We start from the raw sequence: 20,293 nt of genomic DNA on the forward strand, positions 1-20,293 counted from the left end.
AAAGTAGGTACTGCTATCTCTTTTTGATAGATGAGTAAACAGATTCAAAAAGGTGAAGTGACTAGCTCTGGTTTCACAGTGAGTGTCAGGAGCCAGGATTTAAGAGCTTCAAAGGGAAAAGGAAAAAAATAGGCCTCCACTTCTCCACAGTGGCTTGCAGAGAGAAGGTAGTTTGTAATAAAAATATTTTATTCAATATTACAGGTGAAAACAAAAAGTTTTCATAATTGTTTTCTCCTTTGCCAAGACTCATAGGACGGGAACTCTGTGCTCACTCACTGCCCCAATCTGCTGATTTCACAAGTGAAGCTCAAAGACAGTAGGCCCCTTCAAAGAAATGTAGACTTTGCTATCCTTCGGCGAGAAACATCACGTTCCCCTTCACGGCCCCACGGGGCAGAAGCGGGCTCACACGTGACCTCCGTCAAACCTTTCCTCCCCGCGTGGCAGTTGCTCTCATTTGCTCCCAGAGGAGGGAAGTGACATTTGCGTCTCTGCGGCCGACAGCCGTTCTCAGCACTACCTACTGAGCACTTGACGTCCGCAGTCTCGTTTTCATCCACACACACTTGCACTTCCCCTTCCCGTGCAGGCTAAGCAAAGATTCAGGCTATGCGGCGGGAAAAGACATTTCAATGAATTTGTCAGTCGCACGCAGCTCATTCAAAAGCAATCGTGGTAAATCTGGTTATTCATGCAGCAACGCGTCATCTCGCCCGTTCCTCACACACATAGAAAGAGGCCATTTTAGTGAGGAGAACGAAACTCCGAAGGCAGAGCTTTGCCCAAGATCACGCCACCAGTAAAGAGAGAGCCAAGGTGCGGACCCACAACCGGAAGGCGCACAGCCGCCAGGTTCGCCCGACTCAGGTTCCCGCCGCCGACGCCCCAGGGTTCTCCCCGACGCGAACCGCGCAAACGCAGCGGCCGACGTGCCCCCAGGCTGTGGCCCCCGACCCCCTTCCCGGCCCGGGTCGCCTTCCCGGGAGAGCCGCGGGGCGGGGGGCGCGGGCTCCGAGCTCCGCCCGCCCCGCCGCGCGCGTGGGAACGCGGCGTCCTCCCCGGGGCTGCCCGCGACGCCCGCCTGCGCACAGCCGAGAGGGTTCCCGCGGCCGCCCGCCCGCCCGCCGCCGCCATCCCCTCCCGGCCCCCGCCTCCCCGCCGCCGGGCGCACGCAGGGCCCGGCGCCCGGGCAGCGCGCCGCGACGCCTCCCTTTTCCGGCCGGCACCGCCGCGGACACCCCACATCCGGGCGCGCGGCGGCGAGGGCGGTGCTGGGGCCCGGGTGCGTGGAGGGAGTTATTAAGGGGGAGGGGGCCGGGGCGGAGGGGCGGAGCGCTGGGCCGCGCTTACGGCGGCTGGAGGGAGCCAGCCCGAGCGGGTGGGGGGGCGAGCGCGGAGGCCGCGCGGAGCCGCCTTCGGACCGGCGCGGACGGCGGGGAGGGGAGCGGCGGCCGAGGCACCGAGTAAGGGCCGGGCGGCGGCGGCGGCGGCGGGGTTCGGCGCGCTGCGCCCGTGGGCCGCGGGAAGAGAAGGGGCGCGCTGCGCCCGGGTTCGTGTGCGTGAGCGCGAGCTCCAGGGGGCAGGCAGGGGCGCGAGGCTCGCGGGGCGGCTGGCGGGGCCCGAGCCCCCGGGCCTGGGCGGACGGCGGCGGGCCTGCGCCGGCTCCAGCTCGGAGCGCCCGGGCCGGGGGATTCAGCCTCCCCACTGCCTCCGGCCCGCCTCCCCTCCGTGAGTACCGTCCCCGCCCTTCCTCCGAAGGAGGCCGCTGGGCCGGGGCCTGCGCGAGAGGCCGGGGGTTGGGGTCGCGGTCCCCGGGAAGCCGAGTTTTGGAGCCGAAGCCGGCACTCGCCCCTACCTTGCCAGGGGCGCTCCTGACGTGTCCACAGGTGCGGCCGGCCGGGCGAGAGGCGCCCGGGCCCAGTCCCCCGTGCCTGGCCTCCGGTAACAGGGGGCAGCTGGCGCCGTCCATTGGCAAGTGACAGGCACTTTACACCGCCGACTTCCCGGATCCCCAGGCCCAGCCAGTCTCCTACCTGCCCCTACTCCAGGAAACTTCCCCACTGCTGTCTGAATGGCCCTCACGGGTGGCAGCGACTGATCTTGGTTTCTTTTTGTATTAAAGCTGATTAAAGGCTGTACCCTCATTTGGGCACGTTCCACTTCTCCTCTCCTTACTCTGTTGATGCTTAGAGCTCTTTACTAGGAGAGATGTCTAAGTACCAGTGTTTCTGTTTCCAGGTGGTTTCTGATTTACAGTATTATTGCTGGGTGAGAATTTTTTAAAGGTAGTCAATCTAAGAGATGTGAATTTCGGTTTCTTAAACAGTCAGGACTTCTGAAAATTTATTGTTCTCGGTGACAGTTTTGTGCTTATCTGTTACAGGTGCACAGAACTGTAGACCAAGGAGCCATGGATAGAAGCTTGGGTGAAACAGAAAATGGAGATGCTTTCCTTGACCTGAAGAAGCAGCCGGCCTCCAAATCCCCCCATCGCTATACAAAAGTAGGCTTTGTTACTAATGAAATAGTGTTTCTTTATAGGTGAGGTTAGTAACATTGTGTAGGAATTTCATCAGTATTATTTAAAGTGGTAGTCTCATTCTGACGCACTATGTCGACTAAATATTAACTAGGTTTATTAAAGTATTGCTTTGAACTTTTTTCTGGAAGTGTGAATACCCAGAGTTTAAACTAGATTTTGCCTCTACGTAGCCTTCAGGTGAGGGGAATATTGGCTCAGGTATTCCCTGTGTGAATTTGTGGGTCAGTATATGTCGGCACACAAATTCTGAAACAGCTGTGTAATTGGTGTGTTATTGCCTTAAATTCTGTAGGATAGGGATTCCAGCTCTGGGATGGCTCACAGGAATCAGTGTCCTCTGTATTGATGTTTCCTTGAGCGGCGAACTCCCCACAGGAATACTCTAGTTTGCTTGCCTAGGGTAACCAGATTTTTTAATTCTTTTATTTTTTACTTCTTGTTATAAAATGGATATGGACACACAAAAGTAAGATTTAAAGCTAAAAACTTGTGGTGATTTTAAACTTCTCTAGATACCTGCTTTTTTGGGGGGGTGGGGGTGGAGGAATTCACCTCAAGGGTGTATATTTATTGAAGCTATTGTTTTGCTGTCCTGTGGGCTACTGAACATTTCTGAAGAGGTTGACAGGAGCAGTGATTTCTTTCCTAGTTCCCTGAAATGTGTTGGGCTGGAGTACGTAAAATGTGTGTAGGACTCTTGACAGGAAGGGATATGTCCTAGTTGGGCCCATATCTGTTACTGCCCTGGTGTGAACCCAGCCAGGGACTCTAATGTGGTTATTGTCCCTGGCTTCCCAGGATACTGACTGGTTAGTATTTTAAATTCAGGCCTTGTTTGTGTACTGATGCCACTACTCCTAACTACTTAATAAAGTATCTAATGCTATTGGAGTAATATTCATTTTTAGCATTAAAAAAAAAAACTTGAGGAAAAGGGTGTTTTTTGGTGTAAAAGGGTTTTTGAGTAATTGCTATCTTAACACAATCTGTTTTGGCATAACAGAATGTGAGTTGATAGAAAGCACTTTGCTTCTTCATTCAGATTTGGTCTTCCCAAATGTATTATGGTTTCTCTCAAACCTGCGAGTGCTTGAGTAGTATTTCACAACTTAAATTCATTACCTAAAATGTTGACAGGTGAAATCTGAATGGAGAAAAGTGTATTAAATGAAGGGAAAGTGATTTGAACTGTTTTTATTGGCTATAAGTTTATGTGCATTTAGGTCTTCCAGCACTTTTTGAATAAAAGTTCTGACTCGTACTTTATGTGTAGAGTCTAGGCATAGAGGCTTTTGAATCACTTTCACACACTGATAGGGGGGTAGCATGTATATTTCATCTTGAATGTATATCCATCTTTATGTATAAGTCATTTTTAGGAAGATATTAGTCTCTCTTAGTGTAGAACTTATATATGTCTACAGTAAAGATTAAGAAGCTCAATACTGGGCATCCCTGGTGGTGCAGTGGTTAAGAATCCACCTGCCAATGCAGGGGACACAGTCTGATCCCTGGGCCAGGAAGATCCCACACGCTGTGGAACAACTAAGCCGGTGTGCCACAACTACTGAGCCTGCGCTCTAGAACCTGTAAGCCACAACTATTGAGCCCACATGCCACAGCTACTAAAGCCCGAGTGCCTAGAGCCCATGCTGCACAACAAAAGAAGCCACCACAGTGAGAAGCCTGAGCACCACAAAGAAGAGTAGCCCCCGCTCATCACAACTAGAGAAAGCCTATGCGCACAGCAGCAAAGACCCAACATAGCTGGGCTTCCTAGGTGGCGCAGTGGTTAAGAATCAGCCTGCCAATGCAGAGGTCACGGGTTCGATCCCAGCTCCAGGAAGATACCACATACCACGGAGCAACTAAGCCCGTGTGCCAGAAAAAAAAAAAAAAAAAAAAAGACCCAACATAGCTAATAAATTAATTAATTAATTTAAAAAATAAAGATGAGGAATAGGTTTATAAAAAAAATTCAGTATTGTCATTTTTGACAGTCCAAACTCAGAGTTCTGCCATGCTCAGATAAATGTGCCTTAAAGAAATTTTTTAGGTTGATGACAGTTAAGTTTAGAGTCAATGGTCTTCTCTAGCCAATTTAGTTAGACATAGTCTTTCTGCTTCATTCAGGAGTATTTAGTTAATGGCAGTTTTAGGGTCATGTTTAGGCAGTGTTGGGGTATTGGGGTAGTGCTTTCATATATATGTTTCTCAACACTGGTAATTTTGTGTGGGATTTGAGGCAAACTAAGCCTTTTTCCTTTTGAAGGAAGTTTCAAACAGTCATGTGTTCTGAGCACTATAATAAAGGGTTTGTTAGTTCCACAACTGGAATAATATTTGAGCCATCCTACTCCCTGTCTACATACTAGGATCAAACTATTGGAATAAATAAAGCATTTAGTAATGTTTCTGCTGCTTCAAGTTCACAGGCTAGAAAGTTTAGAAGCAGTAGAAGGAAACTGTCCTCAGTGATTTTTGTAAGTGATGTCTTCTGTGAAAACTTTTGTAATTGAGGGATTTGTAATTTACTCCGGGGTCAAAAAACACTGGCCAAATGAGAGGGCTTCTTAACCTTTGACCCTTCTTCATTTAGCATTCAGTTGTTTTATGGGATAACGTGAACAGTCTGTTCAGAATTCGAGGGTTTTTTTCCCATGAAGGTGGAGGAGTTCAGATGCTTGGCTGAGTGCTTTTCAGGATAATAGACTAGAGTTTCCCTATGTGTTAGGACATCCTTTAGTCCAGCTTGCTTCTCAAACCTTAATGTGCCTCAGGATCACCTATGAACCTTGGTCAAGTGTGAATTCTGATTGTTAGGTCAGGGGTGGGCTTGAAAATTAGGCCTTTTAACCAGCTCCCAGGTGGTGCCCATTCTGCTGGTCCACTGACCACGCTTTGAGTAGCAAGCCTTTAGTCTTCCATGAAGAACTTGAAATATGGTGTTGATGTTGTCAAGCAACTCAGGTGCATTACTCCCTCCTCAGGGTTCAGTTGATGTCCATTGTGCTTCCATGAATATCTCGGCCGCTGGAGTTAGTCACATTGGGAATTTCCAGGCCTACCCCTTAGCATCAGTGATTATTTGGGTGGTTATAAGTGGCTTTATTATATGCAGCTACTATCTTGAGGGTCTTGAGCCCTTAATTTATACACCCTCTCAGTCCACTTTGCCAGGCCAGATGCCTAAGATCCAAAAGCTATGTTTTGGTAGTATTTAAATGTGCTTTTTTTTAAGTGGTTGCCTTATGTTGAAGGACTTTGGGAGGTTATAGAGTGGGGTCTCACATCAAAAGTCATGGATTAAACGTGGTTTAGACAGCAGTTCTCAAAGTGTGGTCCTGGAACTAACGTTTAGTATCATCTGGTAAATTGTTAGAAATACAAAATCTCGGGCCCCATCTCAGAGGTATTGAATCAAACTCTAGGGGTAGGGCCAGCCACCTCTGGCTGAAAAACAAGTAATTTAGAGAATTCTGACTCAGATTCAAGTTTGAGAACCATTAGTTTAGAAAACAGGAGGTAGTGTGGCTTATTAGTGGAAAAAGTTGGAGACTTATTCAGCTTTTTCTTACCTTCATCAGTGGTCCTTGTTTACCAGTTCTTGAGGTATAATACCTGCTCTTCTATTAGTGATACCATCTTCTGCTTGAAAAACAAAATAGAAATGCTTTGGCCTGTCCCACTCTTCACATCCATGTTTTTTTCTTCAAGTGAACAGACTGATTTTCTTAGGTCACAGAGTATTACGGATTTTGTGCTGTTTCTCCTTGCTCCCGTAGCTTGCCACTGACTCCTTATTGAATGCTGTCACCTGCCATTTGGACAGGGAATAAAAGCAGAGGACACTCAATATTCAGCTTGATAATGACCAGTGTTAACAATGCATGTTAAATCTGCCAGCTGAAAATCAGATATTTGATTATCTGAGTTACCTGTGTGTTCTTCATTGCCTTGACTAGGTGTAAATTGGCACCGTTTTATCTGTCAGTGTAGGGATCTTTAAAGGAGGCCACCCTAATTTGTGGCTGATGGGCAGTTGGTCACAGTGGTACAGCCATCTTTGTGTCTTTGCTTTGTTTTGTGTGTTCTGGCCATGCCACACAGCTTGTGCTTGCAGGATCTTAGTTCCCTGGCCAGGGACTGAACTTGGGCCCCGGCAGTGAAAGTGCCGAGTCCTAACCACTGAACCTCCAGGGAATTCCCTGTCTGCTTTAAAAATCATTAAGAAAACAGACAGGCCACTGGAGTGGACTGATTTGAGTAATCCTAGTCTTCTTGGAGAGAATCAGTTGTGAGACGAAGTCAAGTCTTTGAGAATACTCTGATTTAAATTCTAGGTTGAAATTAGTAGTCTGATGGTCAGTTTTTGTTATACAAAGATCTCGTTTGATAACTTCATGGGTATCTCATAAGCTGAGTTGAGTAGTAGCTACTAACGGGTGACATTTCAGTGAGGCACTTAGGTACAAACTTTTAAGCTAGTATAAAAACAGGGGTGCCTGTTTATATTGGGGAAGGCAGAACTGTGGTACGAAAAATCATGATACCATGTTAATGTTTCAGCTGTCCAGAAAACCGAACTATAAGTTCTTAGAGGGGGCTGGCTGGCAACACCATAGATACTGTCTTCTGATTGCTCTTTCCTACCTGTTCCAATTCTAAGTCATCTTGAAAAGTTGGGGTTAAGGGCCCTTGCCTCCTTGGGTATCCTCTCCTCCTTGCTCATAGTGGGAACTTCTAGCTAGATAAGGAGCCAGTCATTTCATGATTGGAACTGCTGACAGAAATTTGTGGGCAGGGCCTTTGATTCACGAAGGAGTGCTAGGAGAGGAGCTGGCCTGGGGAAGCCTACCCAAGGAGGTGGCAGTTTGTTCAGGGTTCCCAGTGGCCCCACTGGACTGGGACAAACCCAACACTGAGTGACAATGCTGCTGGGAGGGGTTGGGCGCCTTCCCTTGTCCTCTCCAGAGAATCAGTGGAGAGGAGAGGATAAGGGGCCGCCGAGCCCCATTGCCTGGTTTGGGATCCCCGACTCTGCCACTTACTTAAACCATGTTGCCTTCAGTCATATTCTTAGCTTCTCTGACTCAGCCTTTTCCTCTGTAAACTGCAGACAGAATAGTATTTACACTATAGGATTTTTGTGGGGAATAAATGAGAAAATGAGTATCAAGTGCTTAGAAAAGTGACTGGCACACAATAAGTGTTAAAAAGTGCTTATGATGTAATAAGGGTAGAGGGAGACACTGAAAGATAGCTTCTTTAGACACCAACTTTAGATCAAGGTGCTTATTTTGTAAATGTCACAGTAACCATCTCCATTTTAGTATGAAACCAGAAAGCACTATTGAAGATGGAATGCTACCACCCAAAAAATTATTTTCATAAGTTTCCTTCTGGTACTTATTTACCTGCTTACTTCATGTTTTACATTGTTTTTATCAGTTGTATAAACACATTTAAAAGCCAAGGTTTATTTTTATTGCATTGGCCAGATCGACAGAAGAAGCAGGCTTTCCTTTTTTTTCTTTTTTTCTCTTTTTTTTGCCCTATTCCCATTTCCTTAGCGTCACATAAACCATTTCAATAGAAGAAAAGTCTTTGCATCAAATCAGCCACCACTAGAGGCCTGGGTGATCCAGGTGCTGAGTCCTGCTTATCAGCTCTGCAGGAACCAGTCTGAATCCCAGCTTGCGTAAGAACTGTTCTAAACGGTGCCCCTTCAGCAGCAAACCTCATGAATGTGGGATGGTGGAAGGTGTCCAATGTGCCCCCTGTGTCATTTGTTCACCATTGCCCTGGCTGTCATCTATGGATGCCATTACCCCAATGTGATCTATTTTTAAAAGCTTTCTAAGCCTTTCAGAAAAGTCATGTGACTCATAGATTGAAATATCAGATCAGTCAGCAACCATCTGAGAGCCTGATGGGCCAAGCCCAATGTTAGTGGGTGTATGGAGGGTGGGGACTAAGAGAGGAGGTCAAAGGGGAACCCAGCTCAAGTGCTGCTCCAAGGACATCTGCCTTCTTCAGGAAGAGCCAGTCACACACAGGTGAGGTACTGGGTCACTTCTAGGGTGCTCGGACCACTAACAGTGGAATAAAAATATCCACAGTAATCATAAAAAATTGGGCTTTTTACTCATGTGAATTGAATTCAGCTCATGGAGGTAAAAAACATTTCCCCTTTCATTTCCTTCTATAAGTGACTTGTGTGAAATTCTGTAATGTCAGATTGTCATCAGAATGCATAGCTGCTTCTGCAGGGGATTTCTGCAAAAGAAACTGTATAAGGATTTAACCACTGTTGTTTGGGGCTTATACACACATCATTTGCTTTCTACTTTAATTCTGATCACTGAAAATGGGTGTCCATATTAGTAATTCCCAGATAGGTTGTTTGGGAGGGCTCAACACATTTTCTTTAAGGAAGACCGCTAAAACTAAGAAAATGTGTTTATACTTCCTTGGGTGTGGGACTCTTAGGCAATTAGCAGCTTGTTCTTGCCTGGTCAGGTTTTAGTAACCTATGCAAAAAGTAAAGTCTCTGATCCAGATGATAATCTTCTCTTATCCAGATGATAATTTTAGTGAATTTGTTCCCAATATAAGTTTCTGTGGATTGTCAGGACTCTATAAAAGGGTTATCTCACATTCCCTCCTGAAATACTCACAGGGAAGAAGTACTCCCACTTCAAAATGGGCACTTTGAAGTATTTTGCCTTTAACCACACTTGAAGGTTTTCTATGAAAATATCCCAAAGGAATTCCTTTCCAGGAATAGTTGCTGTTAAGGACTCTTGAGATGGCAGGTTCAAGACTTCTCTTGAGACACTGTAGAGCAGTGGGGCCAGGGACAACAGTCATCTGCCTGTGCTAGCCACTAAGCCTGGCACACAGGAAGTGTTCTGTGGACAGTTATGAAAGAGCAAACTTTGTGTTGACTTCGCTTATGGTTTCTCTCCTCCCATTAACTGGGGGATCCTCTCAGACAGGGATACCATCTTCAGCAACTTAAGACATTGCTGAAGGTAGCAGGTTTAGTTCTCTAAACACCATGAGGAGGATCTCATTTTTCTCTAAGTGTTGGGGTGGAGCTTGGGCCACATTCTGTGAAATGTGATTAGTTTAAAGCACTACTTCTTAACCTGTGTGGGGTCCATTGGAGATCTTTGGATGACCTTTGGAGATGAACCCTCATTGCAGAAATTGCACAAATGTATTTTGTGTGTGGTTTCCTTGATGCCATGAAACTGATTTAAGCCCTGCTCTCGAGAACAGTACCTATAGTTTGACCTAAATGTTTAAAGTTATTCCTAGCAGCTGTTACAATCCAAGAATTGTTTTGTTTTTCCAGTTCTCAGCCTGTTAATTAGGAAAATGGTTCTTCATCCTCTGTAGACAAGTGGGCTGTGGTTCAGCCATTGCATTTGGTTAGAGGCACATCCTGGCACAGACGGTGCTGCTGGTGTGGCTGACGCCGATGTGCAGCTCGCCCACTGCTCCACTCTGTGCTCTTACAGGCCTGTCAAGTCTGTACATTGAGCATTCACACCTAGTATATGCCAAGCTGGTTAAGTCAACAAAGAAAATTGGAATAATGTGGGAGGGAAAGTTAAAACATTTTTACCAACCTGAGCCACTCTTCTGTATCTCTGAGAGTAGTCGGCATTTATTAATCTGTGATTGAAGCAATAAGTCTGTAACGAGAAATTAAAACACTAACCTCTGGTAACTGAACCTTCGTTTAATTTACTTAAATTTTTTTGTTGTTGGGATAGAATTCACATACATAAAATTCACCCCCTTTTAAAGTGTACCATTTAGTGATTTTTGGTAAATTCATGGAGTTGTACAACCATCACTGCTATCTGACTCCAGAATATTTTCATCTTGGCAAACAGAAACTCTACCCATTAACAATCACCCCCCATTATCCCCTTCCCCCAGCCCCTGGCAACCAGTAACCTACTTTCTGACTCTATGGATTTACCCATTTTGAACGCTGCATATAAAGGGAATCATACAATATGTGGCCTTTTGTGTCTGACTTCTTTCATTTAACACAGTATTTTCAAGGTTCATATTGTACCGTGTATGAGTACTTTATTCTCTTTTGTGGCTAAATATTCCATTGTATAGGTTTACCACATTTTGTCTAACCATTTATCATTTGATGGATACATGGGTTGCTTAAACTTTTTGGCTGTTGTGAATAATGCTGCTATGAGCATTTGTGTACAAAGTCTTTGTGTGAACATAATTTTTCATTTCTCTTTGGTAACTAGGAGTGGGATTGCTGGGCCATGTGCTAACTTGTGTTTAACTTTTTGAGGAACTGCCACCATTTTCCACAGCAGCCACACCATTTTCCATTCCCATCAGCAGTGTTAGAGGATTCCAGTTTCTCTGCATCCTTATCAATACTTATTTTCCCTTTTTAAAAAATAGCCATCCTAGTAGACATGAAGTGGTATCTCGCTGTGGTTTTGACCTGCATTTGCCTGATGACTAATGATGTTGAACATCTTTCATGTGTGTGTTGGCCATTTGTGTATCTTTGGAGAAAAATCTACTGATCTTTTTAAATTAGGTGGTTGTATTTTTGTTGAGTTGTACACGTTCTGTCTGTATTCTAGATTCTAGACCCTTATCAGATACGTGATTTGTAAATATTTTTTCTTGTCATGTGGGTTGTCATTTCACTTTTTTAAAAAATTTATTCATTTATTTATTGGCTGCAATGTGTCTTCGTTGCTGTGCGCAGGCTTTCTCTAGTTGCGGCAAGTGGGGGCTACTCTTCAGTTGCAGTGCGTGGGCTTCTCAGTGCAATGGCTTCTCTTGTTGCGGAGCACGGGCTTCAATAGTTGTGGCACCTGGGCTCAATAGTTGTGGCTCGCGGGCTCTAGAGCACAGGCTCAGTAGTTGTGGCACACGGGATTAGTTGCTCTGTGGCATGTGCAATCTTCCCAGACCAGGGATCAAACCCGTGCCCCTGCATGGGCAGGTGGATTCTTAACCACTGCACCACCAGGGAAGTCCTATTTCACTTTCTTGATAGTGTCATATGAAGCAAAAAAGTTCCTAAATTTGAAGTCAAATTTATCTTTATCTTTGGTTGCTTAGGCTTTTGTTGTCATAGCTAAATAACATTGCTTAATCCAAGGTCATGGAGATTTACACCTGTGTCTTCTTCTAAGAGTTTTATAGTCATAGCTTATATGTTTAAGCCTTTGATACATTTTCAGTTACTTTTTGTACATGGTATGAGATAGGGGTAAATGTTATTTTTTTTGAACAGTTTTAGATTTAGAGAAAAACCGGGAACATTGTAGAGATTTCCTATATACCTCTCACCCAGTTTTCCCTATTATTAATATCTTACATTAGTAGGGTACAGTTTGTTACAGTTAACAATGTTGATACATTGTGATTAACTAAAGTCCACACTTTATTCACATTTCCTTAGTTTTAAACTAATGTTCTTTTTCTGTTTCGTGATTCCATCCAGGAGACCATATTACATTTAGTTGTCATCTCTCCTTAGTCTTCTCATTTCCCTTTTTTTTTTACCTTTGTTAAAATATTTTTTGATCCCCACAAATAGAATATTTTGGTCCTTCTACATGTTTTGTGGCTGTGTTAAAATTTTAATCTTTGCAAGTTGACTCCTAAAAAAACAGATAAAATCATTAGCGTTTCAGCAAACAGCTATAGTAATAATAGAGAACACCTGTCACTTGGGCTCCCTATTATCATTTGGAGTTAGAAGTTTCAAACAGAGCCTTATTATTGAGAAACTTTTTGTATATTGAGAATATACATATTTAAATATGAATTATATTGCCCTTGGTTTAATAGTATACTAGCGTTCTTAGTTTAATATTTGAATTTGAGGGTGGCAGAGTGAGGGGATATGTAATAATCTTTGAGTTGATTCTGATAGCAGAAATTTGCTTTGCAGTGTTTTTTCCTGTAGTGTATAAGTATTTCCTATATTGCAAGGTCCTTCCTGTTTTTACTGGAAAATGTTTTGAGCCCTAATCTTCTTAGGGTTTGTGTATTGTTATATCTGCAATCATCATATCAGTCCATCCACCCCACCCCTCACCACCAAATTTGTGTCACCCTGCCCTTCTGACACTGTTCACCATGTAGTTGTCTCTGGACTCCAGTCTCTGTGGCACTTTGCAGGTGGTATGTCAGTGCTTTGACAGTTTTTTCAGAATTTTGAGTAGCCTTTAGATATTTTCTTATATTTAGAATTTTATCTCAGACTTCCAAATTTGTCTAGGTATTTCTACCCAATTCATAAGACATAATTCATAAATGAATCTGAAGTAAACTTAAATGTCTGATTGATATTCTGGTTTCAAAATTAAAATGTCATCTTCTAGGGCATTTTGCTGTCACGGAGAAAACATTTAGGTGCCTCAGGTGTCTGAAGACACTGAGCAATTTCACGGCATGCTTGTATGCAGTGATTCCTATAGGCTGCGAGAGTTAACTCTATCCCTCTGTATTTACCCCAAGATATGGGAAGCAGCTATCAGAGTAGCAGCAAGCGTTCTGTTATGAGGCCTGTGATGGGGATGTTGGAGAGGCCGTAGCACAGTGGTATATGCTTTTTTGCAAGGCAGTTGTGGCATTTCACTGGTACTGAGAGTTTGGGAATTGCTGTTTTTACTTCACTGTGAAAATGTCTATATAAAAAGGAGGCAGTGGTTTTGTGTATATGTGTGTATATGAGCAGATGTGTGTGTGTGTGTGTGTGTGCACATGTGCACATATTTCCTGGTTCTGTTGAGAGGGCCTAGAAGCAAATGAGGATACCCAGTTCCCAAATCTTGATTTCTTATACCATTCCCCACGTACAGGGACTTGGATTTCTCAGAGAAATGGCTGGCTCTGGGGCTAGGACAGGATGGGTACAAGATAAGACAGAAAGTAAGAAAGTGCTTTTTAAAAAATGATGGGGCATGTCAGAAGGATGCAGGAGCCAGCTTGAAGAGGCTCTCAGTTTGAGCACCAAAATAATTAAGGACATTAATGAATTATAGACCACTGGAAAAATTGGGAATCTGTGAGCCCATGCCAATAATAAAGAGATAAATAAAAGGGGGAGAAGGGAGGGCTTGTGTTTACAGTGGAAGCCAAGTGCCTGACTGGTAATTATGGATGGAGGCTTAGAGTTGGAAAATCAAGATTGGTTTGGGTCAGAATCACCAATAGATGCTAAATTTAAAGGGAAATTTTGATGAAGACAAGGAAATTTGGATGATTTCAAATTGTCTCCCCCACGGATTGCATACTGATTGCAAGTGGGAATGTAGTAACTAAAGAGTAAAACTAGAGAATACCTTGACCAAGTTAACATCATTGATGAGGGGCAGATGGATGGGGTAGGCATCCAGAGGTGATGCTCTGAGATGGACAACATCTCTTAGGTTAGTATTCTGCTCCAGGGATGCTTAGCCTCAATCTAATCATCAAGAAACATTAGACAAACCCAAAATGAATAATGTTCTCTCTCTCTCTCTTTTTTTTTTTTTTAAAGGTAGGCTGTATTCTTTAGAAATGCTAATGTCATAAAAGACAAAAGAATTTGTAGAAATGTTCCAGATTAGAGACCAGGAGACATGACAACCAGTATCTGGTTCTAGACTGGATCCTGTGTTAGGTTCTAGTAAAAGGTAATAAAAGGACATTTTTGGGTCTTTTGACAAAACTGGAATCCGGAGGGATAAAGTGTTATTGATAACTGGTTATATAAAACTGACAGCCCTTCTCAACCAGGTTCTGCAGAAGTGAGCCCTTATGCCCTAAAGCATCCATCGTATGTAATATAGTCTCTTCTCTCCTGTGCATCTAAAATGATACTGGCTAAGTATAATCCTTGGGAGAATAGAAAAATAGTCACTCAAATTATTTTCTGTGGGGCTTAATTCTCTCATGGAACCAGAAAAAAAAAGGCTGTGAAAGAATATCCTCATTCTTAGGAAACAGGCACTAAAGTATTTAGGGGTAAAGGACCATGTATATTTAAAAAAAAAAAAAAATCTCCCTGTAAGTGGCATCTAGTGCATTTAAGACTAGTCAGATTAGCTGAAGGTTTTATGGAAGCCTGAAGCTACCATGTCTTGATCAGCATTCAGTGTTATGGAGTATATTATTGGACAGAAGTTTACAAGAGAGGGTGTTTTAGTAATAACGTGATCACTTATGTTATTTGCCAGTTCTGCTTGAGCTTCTAGTGAGAACCTTGAGCTGACTCTAGTCCTTTCTGGAATAAGTCAGGGTGTAAATAAATAAGAACTGTGTGAACTACTTAAGGTAGACAAGACACTCAGTTACTGATAATAAAAATAAGTTGAAAATAAGTGGCCTGAGAAATATTGTTCAGAATCACCATATGATTTCTCTTTCAAGGAGGAGCTCTTGGATATTAAAGAATGCCCTCATTCCAAACAGAGACCTTCGTGCCTCTCCGAGAAATACGACAGGTATTGGGGGGAGGGGGGAGGTCAGCTTCTTATTACACCAAACTTAATAAATTGGGTTGTGTTGTTTTGCTAGAATTATGAGTGGGGAGATTTCAGGGGTCATGACATTGGGCTTCCACACAAATACATTGCACATAAGCTATGCACATGACTAAATAGCATCTTGCTGCACTTTCATCAGCTTCATTATCAATTAGCTGAAATTCAGAGATTTAAGCTGCTAGGAACTCTGAGGACAATTCCCTTTCAACTAACTGGTCATGAAACTAAAACTAGAAAATGACCTGGTCAAAGGCGCATAGTCAGAAAGCAGAATAAAGACTTGAGGAACTTCCCTGGTGGCTCAGTGGTTAAGAATCTGCCTGCCAATGCAGGGGACACAGATTCGAGCCGTGGTCCAGGAAGATCCCACATGCAGAGGAGCAACTAAGCCCGCGGCTTCATCAAGGTAGATAGTTCATATTGACCTGCATTTTTTAATATATAAAGTGTTTAATTTTTTGGTAGAATAGGACTTTTTTTTTTTAATTTTGTATATGGACTGTTCAGAAGGTCGCTAAATCTGGTCTCCTCACCTCTTTCCCCTGATGAGGGTGATACTTGAAATAACGGCTATTCCAATTGGTCAGGATTTTTTGCTAAGTCTCAGATTAGCTGTGTTTGTTGGGGGGGGGGGGGGTCCTTCATTAAATCTGTAAAGGTTTTTTGTGCCTCAAATTGAATTTTCTTGTTACAACTAATTCTTTTTGGCATAAAATAATCTTGGGCACACATACTTGCTTTAATTTTGAAGGGGAGACATTGTGCCTAATAATAGTAATGAAAATTAGAGAGATGGAGGAAAGTTTCTCATCCTAGCAGAGATAGAGTTCGGTACCAGATCACTGGGCTGCAGAGCTTCTGCTCTGCACACTGCACCACCTGCCACCCCATCATTAGCGTGGGAGTAATAAAATCAAACCCAGATTACACACTTTAGGCTCTTAAAGAGCTGTCTGTCCTACTTGTGGGAAAAACTGAGGCTGTACGTAGAAATTCTGGAAAATACACACCAAGCATTCCAGGAGCTGCTTCTAGTGAGAGGATTAAGGGGCTTTTCCTCCCTAATCTTCAGTAAACTGAGTAATCAGTATTTATGGAGCATTTCTTTGTCTAGGACAGGCCTAGATACTGTAATCCATCTGTACCCCAAGGTTTGTGGTCTGAATGTTTCATTTACTCACAGACCACTGCTTTTCAAGTGACTGTTGCTGTTACGTGCACAACAACAGAGTATTGATGAATTTATTAGTAATTGTTTTCATCTTAAAAGAGAACCATTCTGATGGCAGCCATGAAGTGTTATATTGGAAAGGGGTTTCCATAACCTGTCACCTGAAGTAGTAGAAATTAGACTACATGTGTTGTTCATGGTGCAAGTGCTAACTGTTGGTGCCCTTTGACTTGCAGTGATGGTGTCTGGGACCCTGAGAAGTGGCATGCCTCCCTCTACCCAGCTTCAGGGCGGAGCTCACCAGTGGAAAATCTGAAGAAAGAGTTGGATACAGATCGGCCTTCCCTGGTGCGCAGGATAGTAGGTAAGCACAGTCTCTGAGAAGTGGGGGCAGCGATTTTGGAGACAGTGTTCTTTGCTGCTGGCTTCATTCTTAGCTGTGAGAGTGTTATGCATTGGGAAAAAGTATCATTATCAGGAAACTGACTTAACAGTTCATTTCTGATTAGCAGAGTAAAATCATAGCCTTCCTATGTAGCAGTGTTGAGTCGACTATATTGGGCTATGTGCTTTCGAATTGAGAGTACCAGGTCTTTCACTGATGTGGATGACCGAGTTAGGTGTGGTGGGGAGCATAAAGCTGCACTGGAGAGCTGGTTATGCTCAGTCACATGTGAGACTAGTCCTCAGGTTTAAGTCAGCTCCGGCAGTTCTTAATTCACAATAGATTATGATCTGAATACCGGGTTTGGATGTGGTTTGAGATTGGAGTAAAGTTTGCTCTTCCATACCTTTCCCCCTCTAAACTAGAAAAGATATTGAAGAGTGAAGTGGATACTTGGCAGTATAAGAGCTAGTCAAGGAACTTGTTGCAAGAGGGAACTTTTTTTGAGGTGAAAAGAACACCTCTCATAAAACCAACTCAGATCTGAGCAAAGAAGATGGGGTGACTATAGCTTGAGCTGTAAGACCCTTCTACACAGATGAAAATTTAGAAGCAACCTAAATGTCCAGCAATAGAAATGAAGTTGGGTAAACCTTGGGATGTCCACATATAGGACTGTTACAGTGTTCAGCTGTAAAAACATGTTGGAGATGTGTTCACCAAGCTATGCAAAACTTTCTCTTTTGTGTCTTATTTTCGGAAAAAAAGACACTGCATGGAAATTCTGGAAAAGTGCATACCAAAACATTTTAGGAAATGCTTCTGGTGAGAGTTGATTAAAGGAGGTTTTCCTCACTTATCTTTAGTTTTCTGATTTTCCTGGGAAGAATTTTTCTGTGTGGTGACATGTTTTTCTCACACCTTTATTGAGATAAAATTGGCATACAATAGACTGGTACATAAAGTGTACCATTTAATGTTTTGACATGTGAATACAATGTGAAACCATTACCACAATCAAAGTAATAACCATTTCCATCACCCCTAAAAGTCCCCTAGCACCCCATGTGTCCCTTCTTACACTCCACCCCCTGCTCCACAGGCAAGTGCTGGTCTGCTTTCTGTCACTGTAGATCAGTTTACATTTCCTAGAATTTAATATAAATGGAATTATACAGTACGCATTCTTTGGGTAGTTTCTTTCACCCAGAATACTTGTTTTAATATTCATTCATGTTGTTGAGACTATAAAAACTTCTTTCCATTTTATTGTCTAGTAGTATTCCAGCGTGTGAATTTGCCACAGTTTATCGATTTACCCATTCATAGACATTTGGGTTGTTTCAAGTTTCTGATTATTAACCAAAACACTCTGAACATTCACGTACAAGTCTCTATATAGATGTGCTCTTGGCTGAATATCTAAGAGTAGGATGGCTGGGTGCTGTAGTAGGTGTGTACATTTAACATTTTAAGAAACTGCCAAGCTGTTTTGCAAAGTGACTGTACCGTTTTACATTTCCACCAGCAGTGTGTGAGAGTTCTGCTTGCTTTACATCCCCATCAGCACTTGGAATGGTCAGTCTTTTTGATTTTAGCCAGTCTAATAGGCATGTATCACATTATTGTTTGATTTGCATTTCCCTAATGATGTTGATTATCTTTTCCTGTTCTTATTTGCCATCCATATATCATTTTTGGTTAAGTGTCTGTTCAAACCATTTGTCCATGTTTTTTTTGTTGTTGTTTTTTAGTTTTTAAGAGTTTTTATATGTATTGGATAAAGGTCCTTTATCAAATTTTTTGGGGGGTTGGGGGGGAAACCATGTAGCCTGAAGGATCTTAGTTCCCCAGCCAGGATTCAAACCCTCGCCCTCGGCAGTGAAAGCACAAAGCCCTAACCACTGGACAGCCGGGGAATTCCCTCAGATATATTCTTTGAAATATGTTCTCTCAGTCTGTGGCTTGTTTTTGTATTTTCTGAACAGTAACTTTCAAAGGACGGAAGTTTTAGATTTTGATCAAATCCAGTTTATCATTTTTTAAAATAGATTGTGCTCTTGGTGTCATGCCAAAGAAAACTGTGCTAACCCAGTGTCATAGATTTCCTCCATATTTCTTCTAGAAGTTTTATAGCTTTAAGGGTTACATTTAGACCTGTGATCCATTTTGAGTTAATTTTTGTATACGGTAACAGGTGTAACTTTGTCTTTTTTTTGGCATGTGGATATTCAACTGTTCAATACCATTTGTTGAAGAGATGCTTTAACTTTTTAAGTAGTTACTGTTTCAAACACTGACACCTACTATAGTTTATTAATTGATGAAACATTTGCTAATAATTACATAGATAAGAATTTAGTCAAGGGACTTCCCTGGTGGTCCAATGGTTAAACACTGCACGCTTCCACTGCAGGGGGCGTGGGTCAATCCCTGGTAGGAGAACTAAGATCCCACGTGCTGGCTGCACGGCCAAAAAAAAAAAAATTTTAGTCAAAACCAAGGGATTGTGGAGATTAATCATGGAAAATTATTGATTATGAAGTACATTTACTACTCCAAAGAGATGAAGCTTTGTTCATCTTTTTTAAACATGTGAACTCTCCAACTGTTTTAGTGGTGACTCTCTTCCAATACCCGCATGGCCGCCAGTCACGGACAGACCACCTAGAGAGGAAAAATGCCCTTGCTCGTTTGCTTAACTGTCTCTTTCCGGGCTCTTTCCAGATCCACGTGAGCGTGTGAAAGAAGATGACTTAGATGTTGTTCTCAGCCCACAGAGACGAAGCTTTGGAGGGGGCTGCCACGTGACGGCTGCTGTTAGCTCCCGGCGCTCAGGAAGCCCATTGGAAAAAGATAGTGATGGGCTCCGCCTGCTTGGCGGACGAAGGATTGGCAGTGGGAGGATAATCTCTGCTCGGACTTTTGAGAAGGATCACCGTCTTAGCGATAAGGACCTGCGAGACTTGAGAGACAGAGACCGAGAGAGGGACTACAAGGACAAGCGTTTCAGGGTTTGTCTTCTAGATCCTCTAGCACCTCGTGTTCACTTCATTTATACCAGGTTACTCTGTGATGCTGGGCGAACACAGCCCGTTGTTACGCCAGAGGGAGGAACAGAGAGCTCTGGGTGGAGGGGGCATATAGCATAGCACCTTCATTGCACCACTGAGCATTATTTAATGCATCAAGACCTTGATTGACGTAGAAATCCCTTAACTAGAATCTTTTTATTTTGCATTCTTTACTTTTCCAGAGGGACTTTGTGGATAGTAAACGTGTCTTTGGTGAGCGTAGAAGAAATGATTCCTACACAGAAGAAGAACCAGAATGGTTCTCAGCTGGACCCACAAGTCAGTCTGAAACCATTGAGCTGACTGGCTTTGATGATAAGATACTGGAAGAAGATCATAAGGGGAGAAAAAGAACAAGGCGACGGACAGCCTCTGTGAAGGAAGGTCAGCAAAACTTTGGGAGGAAAGCTCACTTTTCTGAAATGAGATGTGCTTATAATTGGCTTAATTGTACACTTAGGAATAGGTACCAGTGTTAAAAGTGGCAACTTTTTAATGTTGAAGCCTGATTTTGAAACTGCTTCCTAAGTATGAGTTCACTGTGTGTAGATTGTACTGTCTCCTCAA

General features: G+C 43.2%; 2 protein-coding genes across 5 annotated transcripts in view; one reads left to right on the top strand and one right to left on the bottom strand.

The window, feature by feature from the left end:
• The window catches only part of SFI1 (SFI1 centrin binding protein), a 94,278-nt gene extending 92,277 nt beyond the window's left edge, over positions 1-2,001 (bottom strand). Inside the window, exon 1 of the mRNA XM_057744374.1 lies at positions 1,859-2,001. The gene's annotated coding sequence lies outside the window, so the exon portion shown is untranslated. The remainder of the gene's footprint in view (positions 1-1,858) is intronic.
• Positions 1,349-20,293, top strand: part of EIF4ENIF1 (eukaryotic translation initiation factor 4E nuclear import factor 1) — a 40,425-nt gene continuing 21,480 nt past the window's right edge. For 2 of the 4 annotated variants that reach the window (XM_057744386.1, XM_057744389.1), the window contains exons 1-6: positions 1,349-1,466; positions 2,387-2,506; positions 14,981-15,054; positions 16,504-16,631; positions 19,380-19,666; positions 19,909-20,110. In XM_057744386.1, the coding sequence (XP_057600369.1) occupies positions 2,414-2,506; positions 14,981-15,054; positions 16,504-16,631; positions 19,380-19,666; positions 19,909-20,110 (784 nt within the window). In that variant the 5' untranslated portion in view covers positions 1,349-1,466; positions 2,387-2,413. The other 2 variants (XM_057744388.1, XM_057744387.1) reach the window with 2 other exon arrangements.

Source organism: Hippopotamus amphibius, chromosome 8 (assembly GCF_030028045.1).
Source record: "Hippopotamus amphibius kiboko isolate mHipAmp2 chromosome 8, mHipAmp2.hap2, whole genome shotgun sequence".
Classification (NCBI taxonomy): Eukaryota; Metazoa; Chordata; class Mammalia; order Artiodactyla; family Hippopotamidae; genus Hippopotamus; species Hippopotamus amphibius.